General features: G+C 34.9%; 1 protein-coding gene across 5 annotated transcripts in view; it reads left to right on the top strand.

Moving 5' to 3' along the window:
* The window catches only part of LOC125660038 (slit homolog 2 protein-like), a 66279-nt gene extending 44434 nt beyond the window's left edge, over positions 1–21845 (top strand). For 2 of the 5 annotated variants that reach the window (XM_056149719.1, XM_056149716.1), the window contains 4 exons: positions 6842–6913; positions 13944–14158; positions 14327–17251; positions 18511–21845. In XM_056149719.1, coding sequence (XP_056005694.1) covers positions 6842–6913; positions 13944–14158; positions 14327–14427 — 388 coding nt within the window. In that variant the 3' untranslated portion in view covers positions 14428–17251; positions 18511–21845. The remainder of the gene's footprint in view (positions 1–6841; positions 6914–13943; positions 14159–14326; positions 17252–18510) is intronic. The other 3 variants (XM_056149720.1, XM_056149718.1, XM_056149717.1) reach the window with 2 other exon arrangements.
* The last annotated feature ends 2292 nt before the right edge of the window (positions 21846–24137 follow it).

Below are 24137 nucleotides of genomic sequence, written 5' to 3'. Positions count from 1 at the left end.
CATACATACTTACAGTTTAACCTTGTCAGTTAGTATTGTTTCCTATCTTAATGAATTAAAACTACCTGTCAGTATTGTTTCCTATCTTAAAGAATTAAAACTACCTGTCAGTATTGTTTCCTATTTTAATGAATTAAAACTACCTGTCAGTATTGTTTCCTATCTTAAAGAATTAAAACTACCTCTACACTTTAATGCTTTTCATTTTTAATGAAAAATGCGGCTTGATTATGAATATTTTTTGTGCTATCGTATTATTTTAGAAGAAAAAGAATGTCAACGACTTGCTCAAGACTATCTGCATTGAATCCATTTCTTGTAATTCTCCGGCTGTTTGTGCAAGCTTTGAAAAACTCCTCGATTGTTGACTCCATAACAAAATAAACCGGAATCGGGATGCTACACAGTTTCAATTATTCATTCAGTCTAAACAAAGCATAGTGCAAATATCATTTGTATATTGATCATGAGAGGCTAGTAAATTTAACATCAATACACGCAGCAGAAACTAAATGTCACATACAGATACATGAGCACATGTGAAAGTAAAGAAATGATTGGTGACATATTCTATAATATTTAAAACTTTTTTATGTTTCCGTGATAAATCAAGAATATCTTGAGATCTTGAGAAATGATACGTTTAGACTTTCACATGTTATTGAATTTTTTCGTATGCATGATTATATCTAGCAACAACCACGCTCGCTAGGTGGCGCGTCATGTTCTATTTTTATTTCTACAGGAAAAGTGGGACGAGGTTCCACCCTATATTTTACGGGCTAGTATGGATAAACCTAGAGCCTACGAATGATGCGAAGTTGATCGTTCGGATCTAAAATAGCTATATTTAGCGTATCTCACGTGATTAGACACATTCCAGAAAATCCCTTTGAGATTGAAGCGATTAAGCAGAGCGAGTATATGTAAACATTTACTTAACGGTGAAATACGCAACAAAGAGTGACATATTAATACATTTTATGCATAAATAAATTATACTGAGGTCAAACATGGACGATAATTGCCCGTGTTCATATAGTATTTGATTGATTTAGATATCCAAGGAAAGATAACTCCCATTATTAACGTACTCACAACGTACCGGTGGTATACAATAATACAATGTTTATACATTTCTGAATGATGAGTGAATCTTTATTTTCATCAGAATGTTTTCCATCACACTCACAGACCAGGTCCCCATACCCCTACCAGTGTCAATCTGTGACTGATAGCAGTGCGGTATTTAATTTGATATAGTCTAGAGGTTCTTCCTCACTGAATTAGCTGGATTTTTAACGTTTAAAGAAAAGTGGGGTATGGACTGGGGGGTTAAAAATGCTATTTGCCAAATTTTCAACAATATTAATTACAAGGCAAGACAAAAGGGGTCATAAGCTACAGATGATGCAATTTTCACTTGCAAGTTGCACTGCCACCAGTTACACTTAATTAGTGACTTACTTACAGATGAATAAAGTAACTTACAAATATTTTATTTATTTATTTATCTATCATTTCATTTTTTTTTTAATATCATGGTTTGTACTTGAAGAGTCATCGCAATAAAGGGACATTAATTATTAGTGTTACAAAAAAATCTGATCATGCAGTTTTTCAATTTCTGAATTTTTAAAAAAATAAAAATAAATAAATAATTCTGATACCACTCAGCCCCCCGACTGGTCAGAGTTCTGCTTCTGTCAGTTCTGATGCAACTAGCTCAGCCCCCAGACTGGCCAGAGAGTCCACTGTTTCGGTAAATTCTGATAATGATGCAACTCAGCCCCCCCCCCACCCCCCCCCCACCCCCGACAGCTCTACCAGAAGTTCTCGGAAAAGACTTGCTGATGTTAAATAAATCAGTTTTCCTATTAATTTTACTTTTGTTCCTGTTCATCAGTTCATTAGGCTATGGCCCAATCTGATTAAATTTAAGATCTTTGATCCACTCCGTATTCCTCTTCCTTTCCTGTATCTGTGAAGTCCAGAGGTGGGATATATTCCAAAACAACTAAGAATGTTCATGGAACAATTCAGTATTAATTGTTTTCCTTTTCTGTTGTATGCCTTATTTCAAGAAATAACTTTCAGGTCACTTTTTAATGTGAAATGGAACATTTTCAATTTTTGACAACCTGACGGTAGGGGTGTTTAAGACACTATACCTCATTTTCTGTAAGGAAGTGGAGTAAAAGGAATTCAGAATTGGATTCAGCATACTCAAAATTGGTAATTACACCTGCTTTTTATTGTTTTGGGTAATGGTGTTTCAAGAAATAAAGTTGGGTCACTTTTTGATGCGAAATGAAACATTTTCCGTTTTAGGCAACCTGACGGTAGGGGTGTTTAAGACACTATACCTCATTTTCTATAAGAAATTGGAGTAAAAGGAATCCAGATTTGAAATCAGCATACTCAAAATTGGTAATTACACCTGATTTTTATTGTTTTGGGTAATTTTTAAAAAATGGGTGGTGGTTGTTATTATATCCAATATATGTGAAAAAGAACAGTCTAGTACTTAACACTTTCGTGGCATCCAGAATTTACAGTTGTACATGAATGGCTTCAAAATACGAGCTTGGTCGTTTGGGATACGTCATGTAAACACCCAAAAAGGGTCAAGATAGATGTAACAAAAAACAGACGGTGTACGTACCCCGTATCAACGGTGGGAAGAGACTTGTAAACAGTATGAAAGAATAGTCCTAATGCACGCTCCGAGGTTATGTCATGTCAAAGGTCAATCGGAATAGATTGTACATCCGGGCCCTCGCTCTGTAGTAAACATCGAGTCAACTAAAAAAGACACTTGTCTGTAAAAACACGTCAATTTTTAATCAACAAAAGTTTAAACGATCAGTATTTGTAAGGTCTAAGTATGCGGCTAGCAATCGGAACAGAATTTGATTAAGGTACATTCAATATCATTTTTATATCTTTCTTAATTGTGTGCCACCCACACCAACATTGTCGTTATATCTCATTGCTTATTACACCGTGTTTCACCGTGAATGTATATATATATATATATATATATATATATATATATATATATATATATCCTAAGTAGGACACTGTGTATCTTTAATTAAATTGGTAACCATATTTCAGCATTGTTGTTCTCTAGAGTTTTTTTCTGTGGAGAGGGGGGGGGAGGTATACCAACAAGGAGTACAGTATGTGTTATATACTTTGGAGTGGTGACAAAAGTGAGTATTTGTTTTTATTTTTTCCATTGTATATTTAATTGATATCCAACTTTTTTTCCAAAATTTAATCTGGTGTCACTTGGTTCAATTTTGAGGAAATTTACAAATGGATGCAGAATTTCTTGCACTTAATGGACATGTAATTTTTCATCTTGCCATTTCAGAAATGAATTTATATTGATTTAGCATGACATTTTTCGGCTGTGAAGATATATAGTAGTGACGATTTCTGAAATTTTATACTTGCGTTTAAAATGTCATTTCTTATTATAGCTGGTCTGAAAATTATTTCAATATTATGACAAGAAAGTGTAAGGAATTCTGCAAGTCAATAAAAAAAATTCCCTCAATTCAATATTAGACCAAAAGTGACATCAAGAACAGTTTTTGAAAAAAGTTGGATTTCAATAAAATAATGAGTATATAGGGAAACTAAAACTCATTTTGACACCACTCTGTATACTGTACAGTAAAGTTCTCTGATAAAAAAAATGGAATGCAGGATCCGTTTTTTATCAGAGAGCAATAGTCCTGATTAGAAGTACTTTAATTAAGGTAAGAATTTCAGATGGTCATCACTGATTCTTATCATTTGCTTGCAAAATATAATGTTAGATCTCTTGATGGTAAGAAATGCATAATTTTTGACAGTTCTTACTTTTTCCATTCCTTTCATTTTTTTTATTGTTTGGTTTTGTGTGCGTGCAAGTTTGCAATTTTTATCAACACATTTAGAAGTAAATTCTTTCACAAATATGCCCGGGAGACACTGTGTCAGTGGATGTAATAATGGTGACCATAAATTGAAAAAGAATGCTGGGGCGGAAGGACCAGTGACAAAAATATACCTTACATTCTGGATTTATGGATCTTTTAGAGCCATTTGACTGTATAATGACAGACCAACCTTTTAGCACATTATTCCAAGATTTCACACTTCTTCATGCCACTTTGTTGACCCCTCCTGTCAGGCATTTGGGTAAGTTACCTCAGTTGTATTAGCTGTAACAACATGGCGATCTCGGATGTGCAATAAGACAATTAGATTTTGTGTCGTGAATTATATCACAAGTACAGAGACATGAGACATTCGTGTAACATAGACTGTAATTAGATATACAATATTTATCTATCCTTGATACAGATTAAAATATCTATTGTACTGTACTGCGTGTAGAATGTTTAAAGGATTCATTAATTGTGAGGTCAATATGAAAAAGAAAGCGTAAAGGAAAACAATAAATTTGTATTTTTGAGACAAATACTACAAGTGTCTAATTCGACGAAAGCTATGAATATGTTTATTCACAATGCTTAAAGAGGTTCGCACCTGAGCTTTGGAGTAATGTCAATTTTTGGAAAGTGTATTTTTGATTTATACATTGAAGTAGAATTAGGAAATTAAATAGAAATACTGGGGTTGCAACGCTTGTTATTTAGCTACAGTGTTCTAAACATGACCCTTTTGCACTTAAAATTTATTCAATTAAACTTGATTTGCCTGTTGGTGTCAACACAACATAAGCAACACAAATCAATCATTACATCAATCTGACTAAAGTACAGACCTATAGGTCTGTACTTTAGTCAGATTGTCATTACATGAAAGGCGAAGATAACGAACAGTGATCAATCTCAGAACTTCTATAAGCAATACAAAATAGATACTTGGACAAACACGGACCCCTGGACACACAATAAAATAGATACATAATTATGTCTTTTAACAGTACAGATAAAAAAAAAACAATACTAGTAACGTAAATCAATAATGGCCTTTTTGCACTTGATATACGGAAAACTTCATGATATCAAAATTGAGAGCTAAAAGGACATATAAGGAGTAATGTCAATTTTTTAAATTTTACATAATTTTCAAAGTCTGGTCATACAATTTAAAATGGAACTACGCAAAGTGGAGGTTAGAGATCAATTTTTTTAATTAATGGCGAAAATACTGCATATTTATACAAAATTTCGAGTAAATTAATGTAGACTTCTTAAACAATCAGTATTCTGTTTGAAAGAAATATATCAACCAAATTTAATGAATTACAACATTTGAACTAGTACCAAGTCTCAACTACTTGTATCATAGATTATAAAACTGAAATACACGTATAGGAGATGAAAATCGGAAGATATATTGGATGAAACAGAAACTGGAATATCACGCAGATTTAGAACTTTTTGGTTAATCAGTCCTTCCGCCACAAAATATACACCCTGCATAACCCTTTCAAAATTTGAATTGATACAAATTTTTTTCAACTGGATAGGGTTCAGTGATAGATGTGTGATATGTTTGCACCAATGGGATAAGTGAATACTTGGTTGTAGCATCCTGTGCAGTTGTGCTCAAAAGCTCAGGAGCTAACTTCCTTGAATTACAAATACAGGTAAAAATCATTTGCGATACTTTTCAAAGTTGGACATTACCTGCACATTTTAATCAAACAAAAAATCATGTTCTGTAACACGATAACATGGATTGTACTACTCTTACGAAACATAAGTAAAGGTAGATATTCACACTCAGAAAGCTAGGTCTATTTTCTCTCTGTTCAAAATAATGTTTCAGGGTGAAATTTAAGTTCAAAGGGACTAGTTGTTTTCATGACGGTGAGGATATATATATTCCCAATTATTGTTCGATCGAGAATTATTTTAGTTCATATAAGTGCAGACTTACATGATACAATTGTAGGTTTATTTCTTCTTTGTGGACATAATTGTCAACACTACTGCAATGAAATCGTTCGTCAGAGCTAGATATGAATTCATTTAAGAGTTTTAGCCATCAAATTACATATTTGATCTATGAATATTCTGATGTAAGCTTCCTTCTACTTTTACACAGGCGTTACTCTCTACGTTTTGTCCTCGTTATAACAAACGATGCTTTCACTTTGGAGTTATTAATGACTATACAGAGACAAAACACTGAACGCTGAACCCACTTTGAGCGCAGGGTGAACACACGATGAACACTTTGTGAACATCAATCGCGAGCGGTGAACGGTGAACACAAAACTATGAACGGTGAACGCGCGCTGACCGAATGGTGAGTGAACAGAAAACAATGAGGAAGTAGAACATTTCAGGAAAACGTTTTCTCCAATGAGGTCCGATTTAACTGATTCTGAGATTTGCACACTCGACATCTAAACATATTGTGTTAACTTTGAAATTCCCACGTAGATTAAGTTATTGTTGGGATGTTATTGAGGTGGGTTTTTTTTTATCTGATATTACATTAGGATAGTACCTTATTTATGTTTTGATATCGTTACTGAATGATGTTTGAATCTTGAGGTCCTAATAAAAGAAATGATACAGTTGTGGGTGTGTAAAATATCTTATAAAAGGTTGTATAATACTTGATACACCCAATACATTCCAAATCAAATACGGTACTTTCTTGTTTATCTTGGGTATTTTACCCTAAGATCTTTAGAAGTCTTAATCATCTTCGACTTGAAACACTGAAGTACAAATCTAATAAAGTGCTTGATTTCAGTGAGCGTTTAATTATCTCTGTAGTACTTGACTATTTGCAGACGTACTGTAGAACTCTGTGTGATGTCACAGTAGTGTCACGTCATATTTGTTTTCTTTTTCAGATTTCTGGATAATAACCAATTAACAACGATAGAAAATGGTGCTTTTGAGGGTCTGTCAAATCTACAGACACTGTAAGTCTCTACATGTTTATGATTATTACATGCTTATTCTATACTAATATTCGGACATATGATACTCATTGAATGCAAATAAAGACAACAGTTGGTTTCTGTTCATCAACATAGTTCATCATCGTTAGTGTAGCATCAAGTAGCGTTTGTATTGGTGCATATGAAATAGAGGTATTTCTAACCTTTTTGATAAGCTTCAACATAGCTTAATTTCATATCACATTGATGGGAGATAGAAGTGAGTTGCGCTCCCCTGTTTCCCGCTAGGCGGCTACACTTGTCCCGGTCCATGAACATCTTGTTTATATTGGGTGTGAGATAACGGTGTAATTAATATCAATATTTTCTCCGCTTATGTTTTCAATCGGTGCAGTAGGCTTTAGCGAAAGAAAAATTGAAGAAGTACAAATATGGTTAATGAGTTTAAATTCAGTCAGTAAAGTAAAATATATATAACGCAATGATGTTGTAATAAAATGAATTTCTTCAAATTGCTGATTTCCTTCGGACTATGAAAATATTACTTGTTAACACAACCTCGTGCACTGGCCGAGAAATCATGCTATCGACTGCTGTAAGATCGTTTTTTAAAGGTACCTAGTTTCCTGACTTTATGTTTTGGTAAAGTGCATAAATGAAACCGTGCTTGTATTTCGATAGATACGTGTAACTTATAGCGAAAAGGACTATTCCAGATACTAAAGTAAGGAGGAGAAGTCGGTACTGACTAAAACCCGGTCTCGGTCCCGGTCTTCGGTCTCGGTCCCTAGTGTAGCGATCTAAGTGAGCGGATCTCAGGATCTGGTTTTAATCAGATTGGTTCGGGATTAAATTAACTTCAATGACACCAAGCTCTAGATAGCTGTAGTAAGTAAAAGTCATAACTTTTAAGAAAATGAAAAGAAAAGAAAAGTCTTGAAATAGTGAAAAGCTTTTTAAATACTATTTTACGAAATGGAGTAAGGTCTACACTACTATGCCAGCTGGTTCTTTGCCTTGTAAAGTTCATTTTCTATACAATGATACCTTTAAAAGCACTGGAGCAGGTCTACTATCAACGGTGATAGGCTGGTCGGTCTTCTTTTTGCTGTTTATTCACAGAAATGAACCACTTTAAAATATTCTTGATAGATTTGCTGTTTCCACGTAGGGAAACGTCCCCGGAAGAAGGCTTCCTACATAGCCAGACTTCCAGGGGAAACCTCACTATATAACCAGACTTCCGGGGGAAACCTCACTATATAGCCAGACTTCCGGGGATAACCTCACTATATAGCCAGACTTCCGGGGGAAACCTCACTATATAGCCAGACTTCCGGGGGAAACCTAACTATATAACCAGACTTCCCGGGGAAACTCACTATATAGCCAGACTTCCGGGGGAAACCTCACTATATAACCAGACTTCCTGGGGAAACCTCACTATATAACCAGACTTCCGGGGGAAACTCACTATATAGCCAGACTTCCGGGGGAAACCTCACTATATAGCCAGACTTCCAGGGGAAACTTCACTATATAGCCAGACTTCCGGGGGAAACCTCACTATATAACCAGACTTCCGGGGGAAACTCACTATATAACCAGACTTCCGGGGGAAACCTCACTATATAACCAGACTTCCGGGGGAAACCTCACTATATAACCAGACTTCCGGGGGAAACCTCACTATATAACCAGACTTCCGGGGAAACCCTCACTATATAACCAGACTTCCGGGGGAAGCCTCACTATATAACCAGACTTCCGGGGGAAACCTCACTATATAACCAGACTTCCGGGGGAAACCTCACTATACAACCAGACTTCCGGGGAAAACCTCACTATATAACACAGGTATATGCACATGCAAAATTTGGTATGAGTGTTTCTTACAAGATATTCACTGTACAATTATTCAAACAAAAAGATAAAAAATATATTAAGCATACGATTGATCAAACAGTAATCAATAATAAGAAAAATAATAACTGGATAATTCAGGAAGTTGTTTAGCATCTGTAACGACGATTATCCATACTGACAGTGTGAAATGTTGAGATGTGGCTCCTAGTCATTCCCTGTTGACGTATTCTAACATACATACTTACAGTTTAACCTTGTCAGTTAGTATTGTTTCCTATCTTAAAGAATTAAAACTACCTGTCAGTATTGTTTCCTATCTTAAAGAATTAAAACTACCTGTCAGTATTGTTTCCTATCTTAATGAATTAAAACTACCTGTTAGTATTGTTTCCTATCTTAAAGAATTAAAACTACCTGTCAGTATTGTTTCCTATCTTAAAGAATTAAAACTACCTCTACACTTTAATACATTTTCATTTTTAATGAAAAATGCGGCTTGATTATGAATATTTTTTTGTGCTATCGTATTATTTTAGAAGAAAAAGAATGTCAACGACTTGCTCAAGACTATCTGCATTGAATCCATTTCTTGTAATTCTCCGACTGTCTGTGCAAGCTTTGAAAAACTCCTCGGTTGTTGACTCCATAACAAAATAAACCGGAATCGGGATGCTACACAGTTTCAATTATTCACTCAGTCTAAACAAAGCATAGTGCAAATATCATTTGTATATTGATCATGAAAGGCTAGTAAATTTAACATCAATACACGCAGCAGAAACTAAATGTCACATACAGATACATGAGCACATGGGAAAGTAAAGAAATGATTGGTGACATATTCTATAATATTTAAAACTGTTTTATGTTTCCGTGATAAATCAAGAATATAGGGTTGTCATCTTGGTACATTTTTGGATCTTGAGAAATGATACGTTTAGACTTTCACATGTTATTGAATTTTTTCGTATGCATGATTATATCCAATGTATGTGAAAAAGAACAGTCTAGTACTTAACACTTTCGTGGCATCCAGAATTTACAGTTGTACATGAATGGCTTCAAAATACGAGCTTGGTCGTTTGGGATACGTCATGTAAACACCCAAAAAGGGTCAAGATAGACGTAACAAACAACAGGCGGTGTACGTACCCCGTATCAACGGTGGGAAGAGACTTGTAAACAGTATGAAAGAATAGTCCTAATGCACGCTCCGACGTTATGTCATGTCAAAGGTCAATCGTGATAGATTGTACATTCGGGCCCCCGCTCTGTAGTAAACATCGAGTCAAACTAAAAAAAAGAAAGACCACTTGTCTGTAAAAACACGTCAATTTTTAATCAACAAAGTTTAAACGATCAGTATTTGTAAGGTCTAAGTATGCGGCTAGCGATCGGAACAGAATTTGATTAAGTTACATTCAATATCATTTTTATATCTTTCTTAATTGTGTTCCACTCACACCAACATTGTCGTGATATCTCATTGCTTATCACACAGTGTTTCACCGTGAAGGTATATATCCTAAGTAGGACACTGTGTATCTTTAATTAAATTGGTAACCATATTTCAGCATTGTTGTTCTCTAGAGTTTTTTTCTGTGGAGAGGGAGGGGGGTATACCAACAAGAAAAGGAAAACCACTATAGAAGTACAGCGTTTAAACAATGATCTAAAATGTGAACATTCTCACTATTAAATGTCCCATATCTTGCATTCAGGAGGATGAAATCCGCACAAGTGATATACATAACAAATTAACAAGGGATGTTAATTTTACTCGGATAGCTTAGTCGAATACTCGGAGGCTATAGTCCAGCGATAGTCGAGTACTCGGTAAATATACTTACTGGGTGGGTACCTAAGTCTTCAGTCACAGATAGCCAAGATCACGGGATGAAAGGTAATCCGAGATTCCTCTGACTCTTACCCCCGCTTTTATATTTGACATGTGCGGGGGAGAGTCAGAGTGGACTCCATATTGAAAAGTGGGAATTCAACGACACCAGCTGGTGTCGCTGCTTTACCTACCTCTTACAACTTTATTTCGCGGACCCATCTTCCAAGACGCGAGGATTCAGTTATCGGAAGATTATTCTACAAATACATCATGATTAATACGATGCTATCGCCGTTTAAACGATGGAATTTTGTGTTTATATGTGCTGACGTCATGCGCAAAGAAATCAAATGGCGAGGCGGCGACCTAATTCAAGTGATGCTCCATTTGTCGGTGTTACGGCCGTTTAAACGGCGATAGCATCGTATTAATCATGATCTATTTATAGATTTATCTTCCGATAACTGAATTCTCACGTCTTGGAAGATAGATCCGCGAAATAAAGTTGTAAGAGGTAGGTAAAGCAGCTGGTGTCGCTGAATTCCCACTTTTCAATATGGAGTCCGCTCTGACTCTCCCCCGCACATGTCAAATATAAAAGCGGGGGTAAGAGTCAGAGGAATCTCGGATTAGATGAAAGGCTGCCGATAATGATTTTTGATCTGGATAGCCGTTTAAAATTTGTTTAATTGAATTGAATGCATCGTATTAATGCACATAGCTTGAACAACGTGATACAATATTACGGCAGACAGGCTTGGGTTATACATATATATATATTATATATATAAAGCACAGAAATAGCAATGAACTCTTAAATGAACATAACTGCCCTAAGTGAAGAAATATTTAATATAAAGCACAGAAAATTTCACTTTATTTGGATACCCACTTCCGCCCCTACCCGGGGTTGAACTCACAACCTGCGGAACCAAATCTCCTAGCAGCATGTAACCAGCTCGCTGGACCGCTCGGCCATTTAGGCAAGTCTAAAAACTTGCTTTCGATGACGATGGAATTCTCGCCACGCTGTCACACGCTACACGGTCATTGAGAATGAAAATGGGATACAGTTATTTAACGTACATTTAAGAGGATCATACATGATACACATTGCATTCGAAATATTTTATATAAAGCACAGAAATAGCAATGAACTCTTCTAGGGCAAAATCAGTATGTAAAGAACGCTCTAACACACAGTAGATCTTCGTGTCAAATATATCACTTGGCATTGTTTTGTGATCTTATTTGAATCAAAGTTTAGCTAAAAATGGTAAACCTCATTGTTTCACGAGTTTTTACTCAGATTCCATTCAGATGGCCGGAAAGAATGAAATTTTAAATTTACAATTGTGATTAATGAACAAACTTAATCAAACTGAAATGAAAAATATTAGAAGTACAACGTTTAAACAATGATCTAAAATGGGAACATTCTCACAATTAAACATCCGATATCTTACACGTCGACAGATGAAATCCGTACCATTGATATACAAAAGGAGTTGAACATAACAAATATACCGATCATTCTCATAAAACCTGTAAACAAAATACGAGAACAGGGAAAACACATGTTCCTGTAAACAACGTGTGTTCAATTACCTAGGAGGAGTTAGCATCCTCTGTTGACCAGTAACACCCACCGTGGGTCCTGTTCTTTATAAGATGTAATCATTATGTAAAGAACGTTCTAACAATTGTTTTGAAACACAGTAGATCTTCCAGGTAATGATAGGTTGTATTATGATCTCAAACGAAACTATTGAAACCACTTTAACATAAACTCATTTGTCGGTATCCTATATCGATTTAGAAATTGATTATGTACAAAGCATGTTCTCGTGTATTGAATCAAAAGATATAAACACCATATACAGGTAGAAATAGAATAAATATGAGATGTTAACGATAGAGAATCTGTATTAATACCGTTCGTCATAAAGCTGTGTTGTTAGTTGACTATTGACGTCTTTGTTCAGTAAATCATCCAAATGAAAGGTCAAGATCAATCTCATAACTCCTGTAAACAATACGAAATAGAGAGTTGGACAAACACGGAATCATGACATGATTTATCATCTCATCATATGTCAGTATAATGACGGGTGATTTATCATCTCATCATATCTCAGTATAATGACGGGTGATGCAGCGTCAAGGATTCTATAGAAATACACACCCAGTACATTATAGTTTTAAAAGGGTATTAATGAACGCTTCTAATTATCACATTGACCTGTCACAGTATAGTATGGAAATGTAAAGGTCACACTCCATTCATGTTAGCATTTAACAAATGATCTTTATTTAATGTATTTGTACTGATGCACGACACTTCAAAGTCCACGTCCTTGTAAATGCACATCCTTTATTAACATGTGTATTAATGTATGTGTATGTTATTTACTTCAATTATACAAAAAGTATACGTATTTCATAGCAAAGACTAATCACCTAACTGATGTTTTTCTTGTAAACAAATACTCTATCGATCTCAGTAAGTCGCATTGTCACAGTACACATTATACACGTGTACTCTAAGAACTATACAAAAACAAATTCGTCTTACTAGAAGATTCAAAATTCATGTTACAAGAAACCCTGAAACAAATAGGTATAGAAAAATATTCCCATTAATGCATGAATATTGCAGAGTCCCCCCCCCCCCCCCCCCCCAATTAAACCGACATTTTACCGTGTAACTCTTAAGCCTTCAACATTATGAACATAATGTCAACCATAGCATCATATACTTTGCTAACATAGCGCTAAAGTCGTGAAACTTTCAAATGACAAACGCGGACTCTAGATGTTGGTTTGTTTTTGTTTTTTTATTTTTGTTTTTTTATATATATATAAGTAAACACTTTTGTAAATATTCAACTAACGACAAATTATCTAGCATAACTGCATACAAATAAAACGTCAAGTTTCAATTGATATATTATCTTATAAGTTTTCTTTCATTTTCTCTCATAGGAAAACGTTTTGGTAATCAGTGCAGATGACTTGCAAGTTCTGCTAAAGCTCGTGCATCCGCAATAAAAATCTGAAATCCAAGTATATTCACAAATAAAGCGCCAGGTTTCAATTAATATCTTATAACTTTTCTCTCATAGGAAAATGTAAATACATCCAGTTTATCTGTCAAGAAATAAAAGAGATATTAAAGATTTTAGAATTGATAATCTACATATCTACTTTCAGATGCTGAATGAATAGAGATCCAGTGATTGCAATTTCAAATTATTCTCAAATTACTTATTCAACATTCCACTTGTTATGAACCTTAGTTTTAACGTTTTATATGTTATCCAAATATATAATTATGTTCTTCAGTCCAATTGACCGCAATCCTCTTCACTGTGATTGTCAGCTAGTCCCCTTCCTCAGTTTCGCCAAATCAAGAAGTTTGGAATTAGGATTAGTCGGTGAGCCAACCTGTCACACCCCCGCTAATCTGAGAGGAACACAGATTAAGAATCTACGACTTCCACAAATGTCCAGGAACTGTAGTTTGGATTCCACTACAATTACTGGTACTACACATCTTGGTATAGTATCTACAGAATAATATATACAGAAATTTTTTTAGCAAGCATTCAACATTTACTAAATGTTCTGGTGTTGTTAAATTCACTTTAGCATGTATCAAAAGATAAACATACTGTATATTTAAAGTATACCACTGACATATTGCTTCATTTAATTACTGACAACAGCTACTAGAGAAACTCCAGACACGGGTGTGATATCTACAACAGTGATGGTCCCTGGTAGGTGGTCAACATGTACCGAATGTACTTGTATTGTTAAATTGTAAAACAATTTATTAAATGCATGAACCTTCTTCATATTCAAAGTACCATATATATTCGTTTCTGCATAGTTTGGTTACATTCACGATGTTTAGTTGATCGCTGATAAAAAGTTTATGAAAATAATAATGTACAAACACATATATGTATATTATAAAGAGAGATAGGCTCTATTTATGACTTTGTTGTCAACAGCGGCATGACTAAAACTTTCAAAATTATTTATAACATGACACATTGATACCTATACTTCTACGCATTATTGCAATGATACATTCAATGTAGTTCTTTGAACTTAAAAATTTAAAAGTTATGTCGATATCTACATGCCCCTTCACATCACAATACTGAAAATGTCGATATTGTAGCGATATCAAAGAACATGTCACAACAATGAAAATCAAAGCCACTACATTTCACGTGAATATCTTATCGTTACGATATTGACAATATCACGTGAATATCATATCGTTACGATATTGACTATATCACATGAATATCTTATCGTTACGATATTGACAATATCACGTGAATATCATATCGTTACGATATTGACTATATCACATGAATATCTTATCGTTACGATATTGACAATATCACGTGAATATCATACCGTTACGATATTGACAATATCACGTGAATATCATATCGTTACGATATTGACAATATCACGTGAATATCATATCGTTACGATATTGACAATATCACGTGAATATCATATCATTACGATATTGACAATATCTTGATACTTCAGTCAGTCAAATTGATACATCAATTTTTTGTTGATATCAGTACAATACTATCGATATCAGCAAGTTTATATGATATGTTATTGATACTTTTCTAATTATTGGCTAATCTAGTTTTTATTGATATCGATAATGACATGGTACACTGTGTTGCGTATCTAAACATACGAATAAACAAATAAAAGGCAGGGTATGATAGGAAGACAGCTATGAGTGTCTTAGAGGTCTAGAATCAAGTGTGGTAGCATCAATCTACTGTTTCCTGCAAAACAAAGTGAGATTTACCTCCCTGCAGTCAATACTGTTAAGTACATATATAATAATGTGTTATCGATACAATATATATAACCGGTTCACTTAATTAGTAGCTTAGCATACAATTTATATCTCGTACTCACTCGGTAAACGCGCACACATGATTTATACGTGATTTTTTTGGATGGAGTAATGAGGATCAAAATGTCGATGTTGCGGGTATGGAGAATATTTCTTCAGCGAGATACAATGCCACCTCATCTTTTTGATACCGTTACAACAATATCGATATCAGCAAGCTTCTTCGTCAAAGACTGGCATACCAAACATTGTCGATAAAGGCAAATCCATATGGTACAAGATGTAAGAACGATGCATAATAAAAACACCGTTGGACAGTAATCTCAGCGTTTTAAATTATGAGATATTGACAGTGTCATCATTGTTATAAAGTATGAAATATTGACAGTGTCATCATTGTTATAAAGTATGAGATATTGACAGCGTCATCATTGTTATAAAGTATGAGATATTGACAGCGTCATCATTGTTATAAATTATGAGATATTGACAGCGTCATCATTGTTATAAATTATGAAATATTGACATCGTAGTTTATATGTATATATATTATTTTGTTGCTGTGATTTGAATAGGTAGGTTTATCGAAACTGAGAGAGGGCGAGGTATCCAGTGATTCAACGCTGTCAAGCTTTGTCTGGATAACACAGTGCTTGAAGTTTGGTTTGTATTGAGAGTGAAGGGTGACATCGGCAGACATTTAGTGCTTTGTGTACAATTTGTTTCTTTCAGGTGATAAATGAATATTAGTTCTAAGAGATTGTAATTCAATCAGAGTCGACGACAATTATATAAATGTATATATATATATATATATATATATATCGAAATAGGTTTTTTTAAATCACAGTGTCCGGTATAAGATATTAAAAGAAATATAATAAACAATACACAAAGTTAAAGTTAAAATTTTAACGCAAACGCTTTCATTTTATAATCCTCGGACATTACATTTTAAAATAGTTTTTAAATTTGTGTATATATATATATATATATATATATATACATACATACATATATATATATATATATATATATATATATATATATATATATATATATACATGTATATATTAAAGAGAAAAAATATTAGAACGCCGAAATTAAATCAACCGGTTTCATTTTCAATCATTAACTCTCTTGAAGGTTGAAAATGAAACCGGTTAAGTTATTTTCGGTGTTCTAATTTTTGTTTATTACAACATTACCTGTGTGGATATTTACATGTGTTGCATTATCTTGTTCATAACTTGTTGATAGTTTAGTTTTACAGTTTATAACCTACCTTAGATCGATACCTGATATTTTGATTGTAATGTAAGTAACGTCTCTGATCCCTAGACCGGAAGTTCTGGACGTTTAGGTAAGGACTACCTAAACAATCGAATGTTTTTTATTATCGTGTTTAATGACACTCATACCAAGTCATAGCTCGATTTCCGATTTCACTAGTTGTGAATCTTATTGACGACTATTGAATACATAGGATTGGAGGAAGAAGTTCCAATTATTTAATTCCATTTGAAAAAAAATATCAAATATCTATTCGTATCGCATATTCAAATCCCGTGTCAAATATTAAAATATTCATTACTTTGAAACAGCTTCTGGATGAGTGACCCCAAGGTTCCCGGTTTTATTATGGTGGCTTAGTGTCCTGTACCTAGTGGTAGATGGAACAACAAATGTACATGGGAAATGGAAACAAAGTGACACATTAAATTTACTATCATATCATGTCCATGTAAGTATCAAATTAAAATGGATATTCCAACATCACATAGTTTACTAGGTCTGTCATTTCCATTAGTATAATTGCTGTGGTTGCTTTATTCTACCATTTGGTTTGATTTGTCAAAGTATAAAACAGTCCTCACACCTCACCTGTAATCGCAACTTACCTGTTCCGCAACCGGGAGACCCGGATTCAATTCTCGATACCGGCGCCGCATCACTCATGTCACGGTAGACGTTAGCACAGTAATGAACCCTCACTGCTAGGACCATACGGCACCTTGTCAAACTCATGTCACGGTAGACGGTAGTATAGTAATGAACTCTCACTGCTAGGACCATACGGCACCTTGTCAAACTCATGTCACGGTAGACGTTAGTACAGTAATGAATCCTCACTGCTAGGACCATACGGCACCTTGTCAAGATCATGTCACGGTAGACGTTAGTATAGTAATGAACCCTCACTGCTAGGACCATACGGCACCTTGTCAAGATCATGTTACGGTAGACGTTAACATAGTAATGAATCCTCACTGCTAGGACCATGCAGCACCTTGTCAAACTCATGTCACAGTAGACGTTAGTATAGTAATGAACCCTCACTACTAGAACCATGCAGCACCATGCCTCGTCACCATTTGTGGCACTTCATCTCAAGTTCATGACGTCGCTATATAAATAAGAAATTCTTTAGTAGGACGTGTATATATAATAAAATACAAATAAACAAAATACTTGGATGTATGATGTGAATGTGTAAATATACTCAAAGGTTTGACATTTCATTTCGTCAAATTTAAATTCTATAGTACCCTTACTTATATACTTACTCATGACCAAGGTCAAAGTTTCAAACAAACAACAATATAGCTCACGGTGGTTGTGACCGGTCGACAAGGGATGCTTACTCCTCCTAAGCACCTGCTTCCACCTCCGGTACGTTGTATATCTAGGGGTCCGTGTTTGCCCATCTCTCTATTTTGTATTGCATATAGAAGTTATGAGATTGATCACTGTTCGTTACCTTCACCTTTCAAACTGAATTTGATGTCTGAAAACTAAAGGTATATGACATTGACCTGTTTATGATCTGCACCAAACTTAAATTACACACAGTCTTCATATTGATATCTTTCAGCCTTGGAGAACTGATGACATACAAGAAAACTTTTATATTTTTACGCAGTGCATCTACTTTTGATACAAAATATACAGTTATATATTTGATATGATGTGTAGTCAACTTAAATTGAGCATAAAATATAGATTTCAGATTTCATCTTCAGCCTTTGAAGCCATGCATTCAAGAAGCGTCATCCATTGTATCAAACTAAGGTGGGGTGTGTGGATTTTGGATACGAGCGTACTTTAGAGGATGCTAACCTTCACATTTCAATGGTGGATCGGACTCGTCGTTATATTCAAACTTTATGTGACGGGGTGTACCATGAATTGTGTAAAAAAAAATCATGCTTCTGTTGTATATGTATTGGAAACATAATATTTGTATTCTCCTTTTTCTTGCAGCTCACCCGAGCTATACGTGAGCTTTCAGATTACCTCTTGCTTATCGTCTGCCGGTCTGTCCGTTATTTTTAACTTCCCCAGAACCACTGGATCACTTTCAATCAAACTTGCAATAAAGCACCCCTGGTTAAAGGAATTCAAATCTATTCAAATGAAGGATCGTGCCATTTTCAAACGGGGGAATAATTAAAAAATAGTAAAAATATATTGGCATCATTTAAAACCTTTTCTCAAGAGTTACTAAACCAGAAAAGACAAAAACCTCCGTGAAAGATTTCTTAATGAGTGTGAACTCATATTTGTTCAAATCATGAACCACGGGAGTAGGGTAGGGCCACAATAGGGATAAACATTTACATCGGGATACATAGGAAAAGAATATTTTACTTCAGAACAACTGCAGGGTCTAGATCAATCATATTATTGTGCAGGCATTCTCAGGTAGTGTAGTTTTTAGCTTGGTTACGGGGGTAGGGTAGGACAACAGTTCGGAAACGAAGTTTTAGATGGGAATTTATAGAGAATCTAAAAAAGAGCAACAGGACCATTACTGGTCACACTAACATGCAGGCGTCATCAGGAATTGGAAATTCAAGTTTGTTCAATTTGTGGCCCCCGGGGAAAGGGTGGGCCGCAATAAGGAATCGAAATTTTACATGGGAACATTTAGCGAAAAAGTTTTAAAATCTTCTTAATATGAACAACTAGGTCATGTTTGTCATTTTGATAGACAAGCATCCTCAGGTAGTGCAGATTTGAAATTGTTCAAATCAATGCACACACCCCATCCCGGGATATGATGGGGTCACAAAATGTTTTCATAGTTTTACATTGGAATATATTGGGGAAACTTTAAAAATTCTCCTCGAGAGTGCCAGAACCATGGGGGTTGAGTGTGTGGGAGGGGGAGGGGCGTAGGATAGGATCTCAATAATTATCAAATTTCTACATAAGAATAAATAGCAAGAAACCTTTAAACATCTTCTCAAGAGCAGCAGGACAAAGACTAGTCACATCAATATGCAAGCATCTTCATGAAATGCAAATTAACGTTACACCAAATCGCTGTCCCGAGATAGCACGGATAGGTTTGGTCTATACAATATGGAATTAACGTTTTACATGGGAAATGTTTGAAAATGTTCTTCTCAAAAGGAACAGAGCCAGTATTTGTATCTTCAGGTAGAGCGGATTGAAGTTTGCTTAAAAGATGGTCGACAGGGGTGGGTTGGAGCAACAACAGGGAATCAAAATTTTATGTGGGAATATATCTTCCATAAGGTCTTTAAAAATCCTCTTTTTTTAGAACTTCTAGTCCTAAGTCGTGATTAATCATATTACTATGTAAATATTCCAATCTAGCACAGATTCATATTTGATCAAATCATGGTCCCTGGAGCTAAAATAGGGACTCTGATTTTTACGCGAGAATAAATGTAGGAATATTTTGAAAAGATTCTTTCAAGAACAGCAGGGTCACACTAAATCATATTTATGTGCAAACATGCCAAATGGTGTGGATGCAAATTGTATTCTTCAATTTATAGACCCTATGGTTAGAGTTGGGCTAGAATCGGAAATCAGATTTTACACTCATTTACGAGGGGATAATCTTATTTTATGATTTGCAAAGTCAATGTCCATGCATCACTATGTTGTATGGATCACAATTCGGTTAAATCATGAGACTAGGGTGGAGTTACATGTATGACATGGTGGAAATAGAGAGGATAACAATCTTATAAAAATCTTCTGGACTCAGGCGAGCGTTGTGGACCATGTGTCTCTTGTATTTCAATTTTCATTTTTACATTCCTTTATATTGTAAACTGGTGATACTTATGTATGTACTTATACTTATGTATCAGCCTTTCATACAATCATTGGAATTTCTAGATCAATACAATGTCTTAGCCACCTGACAAGTACAATATTCACCGAGGCCATAGGACGAGGTGCTTGTATTATGATACGAGAGTAGTTAAAGCATCGTATTCATCGAGAAAATATCAATAATTGTTTCATGATATGATTGAGTAATTCAGAGCATTGAAACCGGCTACTAGAGTTAATAGAAACGAAACGATACCTGATCGGCTATCTTTGTTTACAGCTAAAGTGCAAGACCAAGTAGAAAGTGATTAAAGATAATAGCTTTCAATAGACGACAACCAAACTGATAACCAATGGTATCAATTTGGGAATTCGAAACTTATCTTTGGATGTTGGAATTATCTTGCTTTACCTCGAAGGCACGTGGAGGTGAATATTGTGTTCAATTCTTTTTTAGAAAGCTCGGAATTACCCATCATGTAAAATGGAAGAGAGAGAGAGATTCTTTAGAAAGCTCGGAATTACCCTATCATGTAAAATGGAAGAGAGAGAGAGAGAGAGAGAGAGAGAGAGAGAGAGAGAGAGAGAGAGAGTATATCTAAAGATGATAATGTTGTATTTTTTTCCATGGAAGAATGTGCAAGTTTGTATGACAATGCTATTTTGTTGTACAAATCATGTTTATTCATATGAAAATATCAGAAAAAGATAATGGTGGGCTAGTAAATAAATGTAATCATACATAAAAGAATGCGGTAGATGTATCTTACCATTGCATTACATGTACACATACAATATAATTATTATTGAAATTATTATTATTTGTTGTCAATGATTATCATACAATATGAATGAACCGTTCTTTATCAACAGTTTTTTTTCTACCGAAACATTATCTAAAATAATTAATGTTTAAGACTTGTATATTTTACTCCGTTCTATTTATATACAGTATAACATTTCTACAGCGAAGAACTGGGAACGAAAAATTTTGATTTGTTAACTATAAAAGTAATTTGTTCCTCATTATATCCAGTAAGTTCATGTTATGTTTTAAAACTACAAGGAATAAAAATCACTTTACTGTAAGTGTGATTTCATTATAAGGGTGTTCTCTGTAACCGTGTTTTAATGTAAGTGTGAGTTCATTATAAGTGTTTTCCCTGTAACCGTGTTTTACTGTATTGGCTTTAGGATATGTATTGTTTAATGATCAACATTAATAAAGTTTGTAATTTTGATTTATTTCTTTGGGTCCATTTGCCAGAAAGAATATCGTGTCTGTCAACACACATGTATTAAGAATCATTTGAAATTTCTCCCTCAATGTAACAGCAGATTACCTGTAGTTTAAAGAATTAAATGAATAAATAATGTCTTACCAGTGGATATTTTGTATTTAGTTTTAACAAGGAAAACATTAGTCAGAATTAGTTTGTAAAGTATTTGCAATCATATTCGTTCCCAACAACTTTCAGATGATATCGTAAACATTTGTAGGTTTATTTTGGGTATGGTCACAATTCTAAGAATTTTATATATAAAAAAAAAGTTCATCCAATCGGAGTAAGAAAAACATAACTCGCCCCGATGAAGCTTCCTTCTGATGTGACGAAACACTTCCTCTTTATATGTGACGTAATACTTTCCTTTTAGAAGTGAAATAACACTTCCTGTTTTAAAATTTTGTTTTTCAATCCCTAAAACTTTGGTTGATGAAAAATTGCTTTGTTGCCCAGATCCACAGGATCAATAATCTAGTTCTCTCGCCATAGATCCAGGCTAATCATCGGAAATTAATGGAGCGTCATTTACATGTTATGAATATCTATATTTCCTTCCATTGTTATTTTTGCTTACTTCAAATTTTTTAAGTGTTATTGTATTATAGAATTACATTCATTAAAGTTTTGATTAATTGAAACTTTTCGCTTGTATCACCAGTATTTCGACAGTCCACTGTACAATGTTTGAATCGAATGAATTCGACGATCATTTAAATCATGACGTAAACAATAAAATGAGCCATAAAGGTTCCCTTTTCACATTTTGTAAACATGGTGGACTTGTTACCTCATTCAAGGAAAATGTTACTTTCCAAACAGGAAAAATAAATCCCATCTGATAGAAATAGATTAGGGTTCAGCTTCTGATAGAAATAGATTAGGGTTCAGCTTCTGATAGAAATAGATTAGGGTTCAGCTGAATCCCTTAGACTCTAAATATTAGTTTCGTCATTAATGAGGATGTAGGTCAGGTGGATGACAAAGATGGCACATCCAGTCCTAACTGGTGAGGTTTAAGGAAAGAAGCCCCTGGGATTTCTTGGATCCAGCAAATAGAAAATAAGTGCAAATGCTACTGAAAAATTATTGAACATTGTCTCCGACATTCAACTGCAATTACGTATATGCATATTTTCTACATGTACTAAAAGATCTTCCAAAGATTTGCATCCCTTTAAGAAAATAGAATAATCAACAAAGAACAAATGCAAAGGGGGCTATGATGGCTGCATTTTAATTCCATACATATTTGAAATTGATGTTCCTTTAAATCCAAAGATAATATAGATATCTATATCCAGACGCATTCGAAACAAAAGGTGCACGGGTCACTTCACTCACCTGCGTCACCTTGGCTCTACTGTTGTTCACTGTTCAGCAATCATTTTAAAAAGATTTTTTTCAATCTTCATTCACAATGAAAAAAATGACCCTACATCACGGCCCCAAAAGGGTCAGGACACATGGAGGAACCTCTGCACTAATGATTGATGGATTGTATCTTGTTTAACGTCCCTCGCGAGAATTTTTCACTCATATGAAGACGTCACCAAAACCGGTAAAGGGCTTCAAATTTATACCTATGCTCGGCGCTTACAGCCATTGAGTAGTTAGGGTTCTTTAGCGTGCCACACCTACTGTGACACGAAACATCCGTTTTTAAGGTCATCTCCGACGACCAGTGACATATTCACACCTGATGCAGAGCGTTTGGCGATGGAAATGTCACTGTTTTAACGACTAAGGTCTGTCGCGGCCGGGATTCGAATCCTGACCTTCCGCTTGCGGGGCGAACGCTCTACCTCTAGATCATCCTGGCGGTTCAGCACCAATGACTCACAAGACATTGCTGTCCTGAAGGTCAATGTCAGATCATGGCATGAAATAAAAGGTCTTGCCATAAGAAATTTATATAGAGAATATCGAAGTTTTATCTTAAATAGTTCAGATGAAAGGTGAAGATAACGAACAGTGATCAATCTCATAACTCCTATAAGCAATACAAAATAGATAGTTGAGCAAACACGGACCCCTGGACACACCAGAGATGGGATCAGGTGCCTAGGCGGAGTAAGCATCCCCTGTCGACCGGTCAAACCCGCCGTGAGCCTTATATCTTGATCAGGTAAACGGAGTTAACCGTAGACAAAATTAGTGCGTCAAGAACGGTCTTACAATCGGTATGAAACACGTCAGACAGCATTTGACCCAATGATAGGTTATTGAACAGATCAGATTTTTTAAAAA

Source organism: Ostrea edulis, chromosome 9, assembly GCF_947568905.1.
Source record: "Ostrea edulis chromosome 9, xbOstEdul1.1, whole genome shotgun sequence".
Lineage (NCBI taxonomy): Eukaryota > Metazoa > Mollusca > Bivalvia > Ostreida > Ostreidae > Ostrea > Ostrea edulis.
This window is presented reverse-complemented; position numbering and strand designations above follow the sequence as displayed.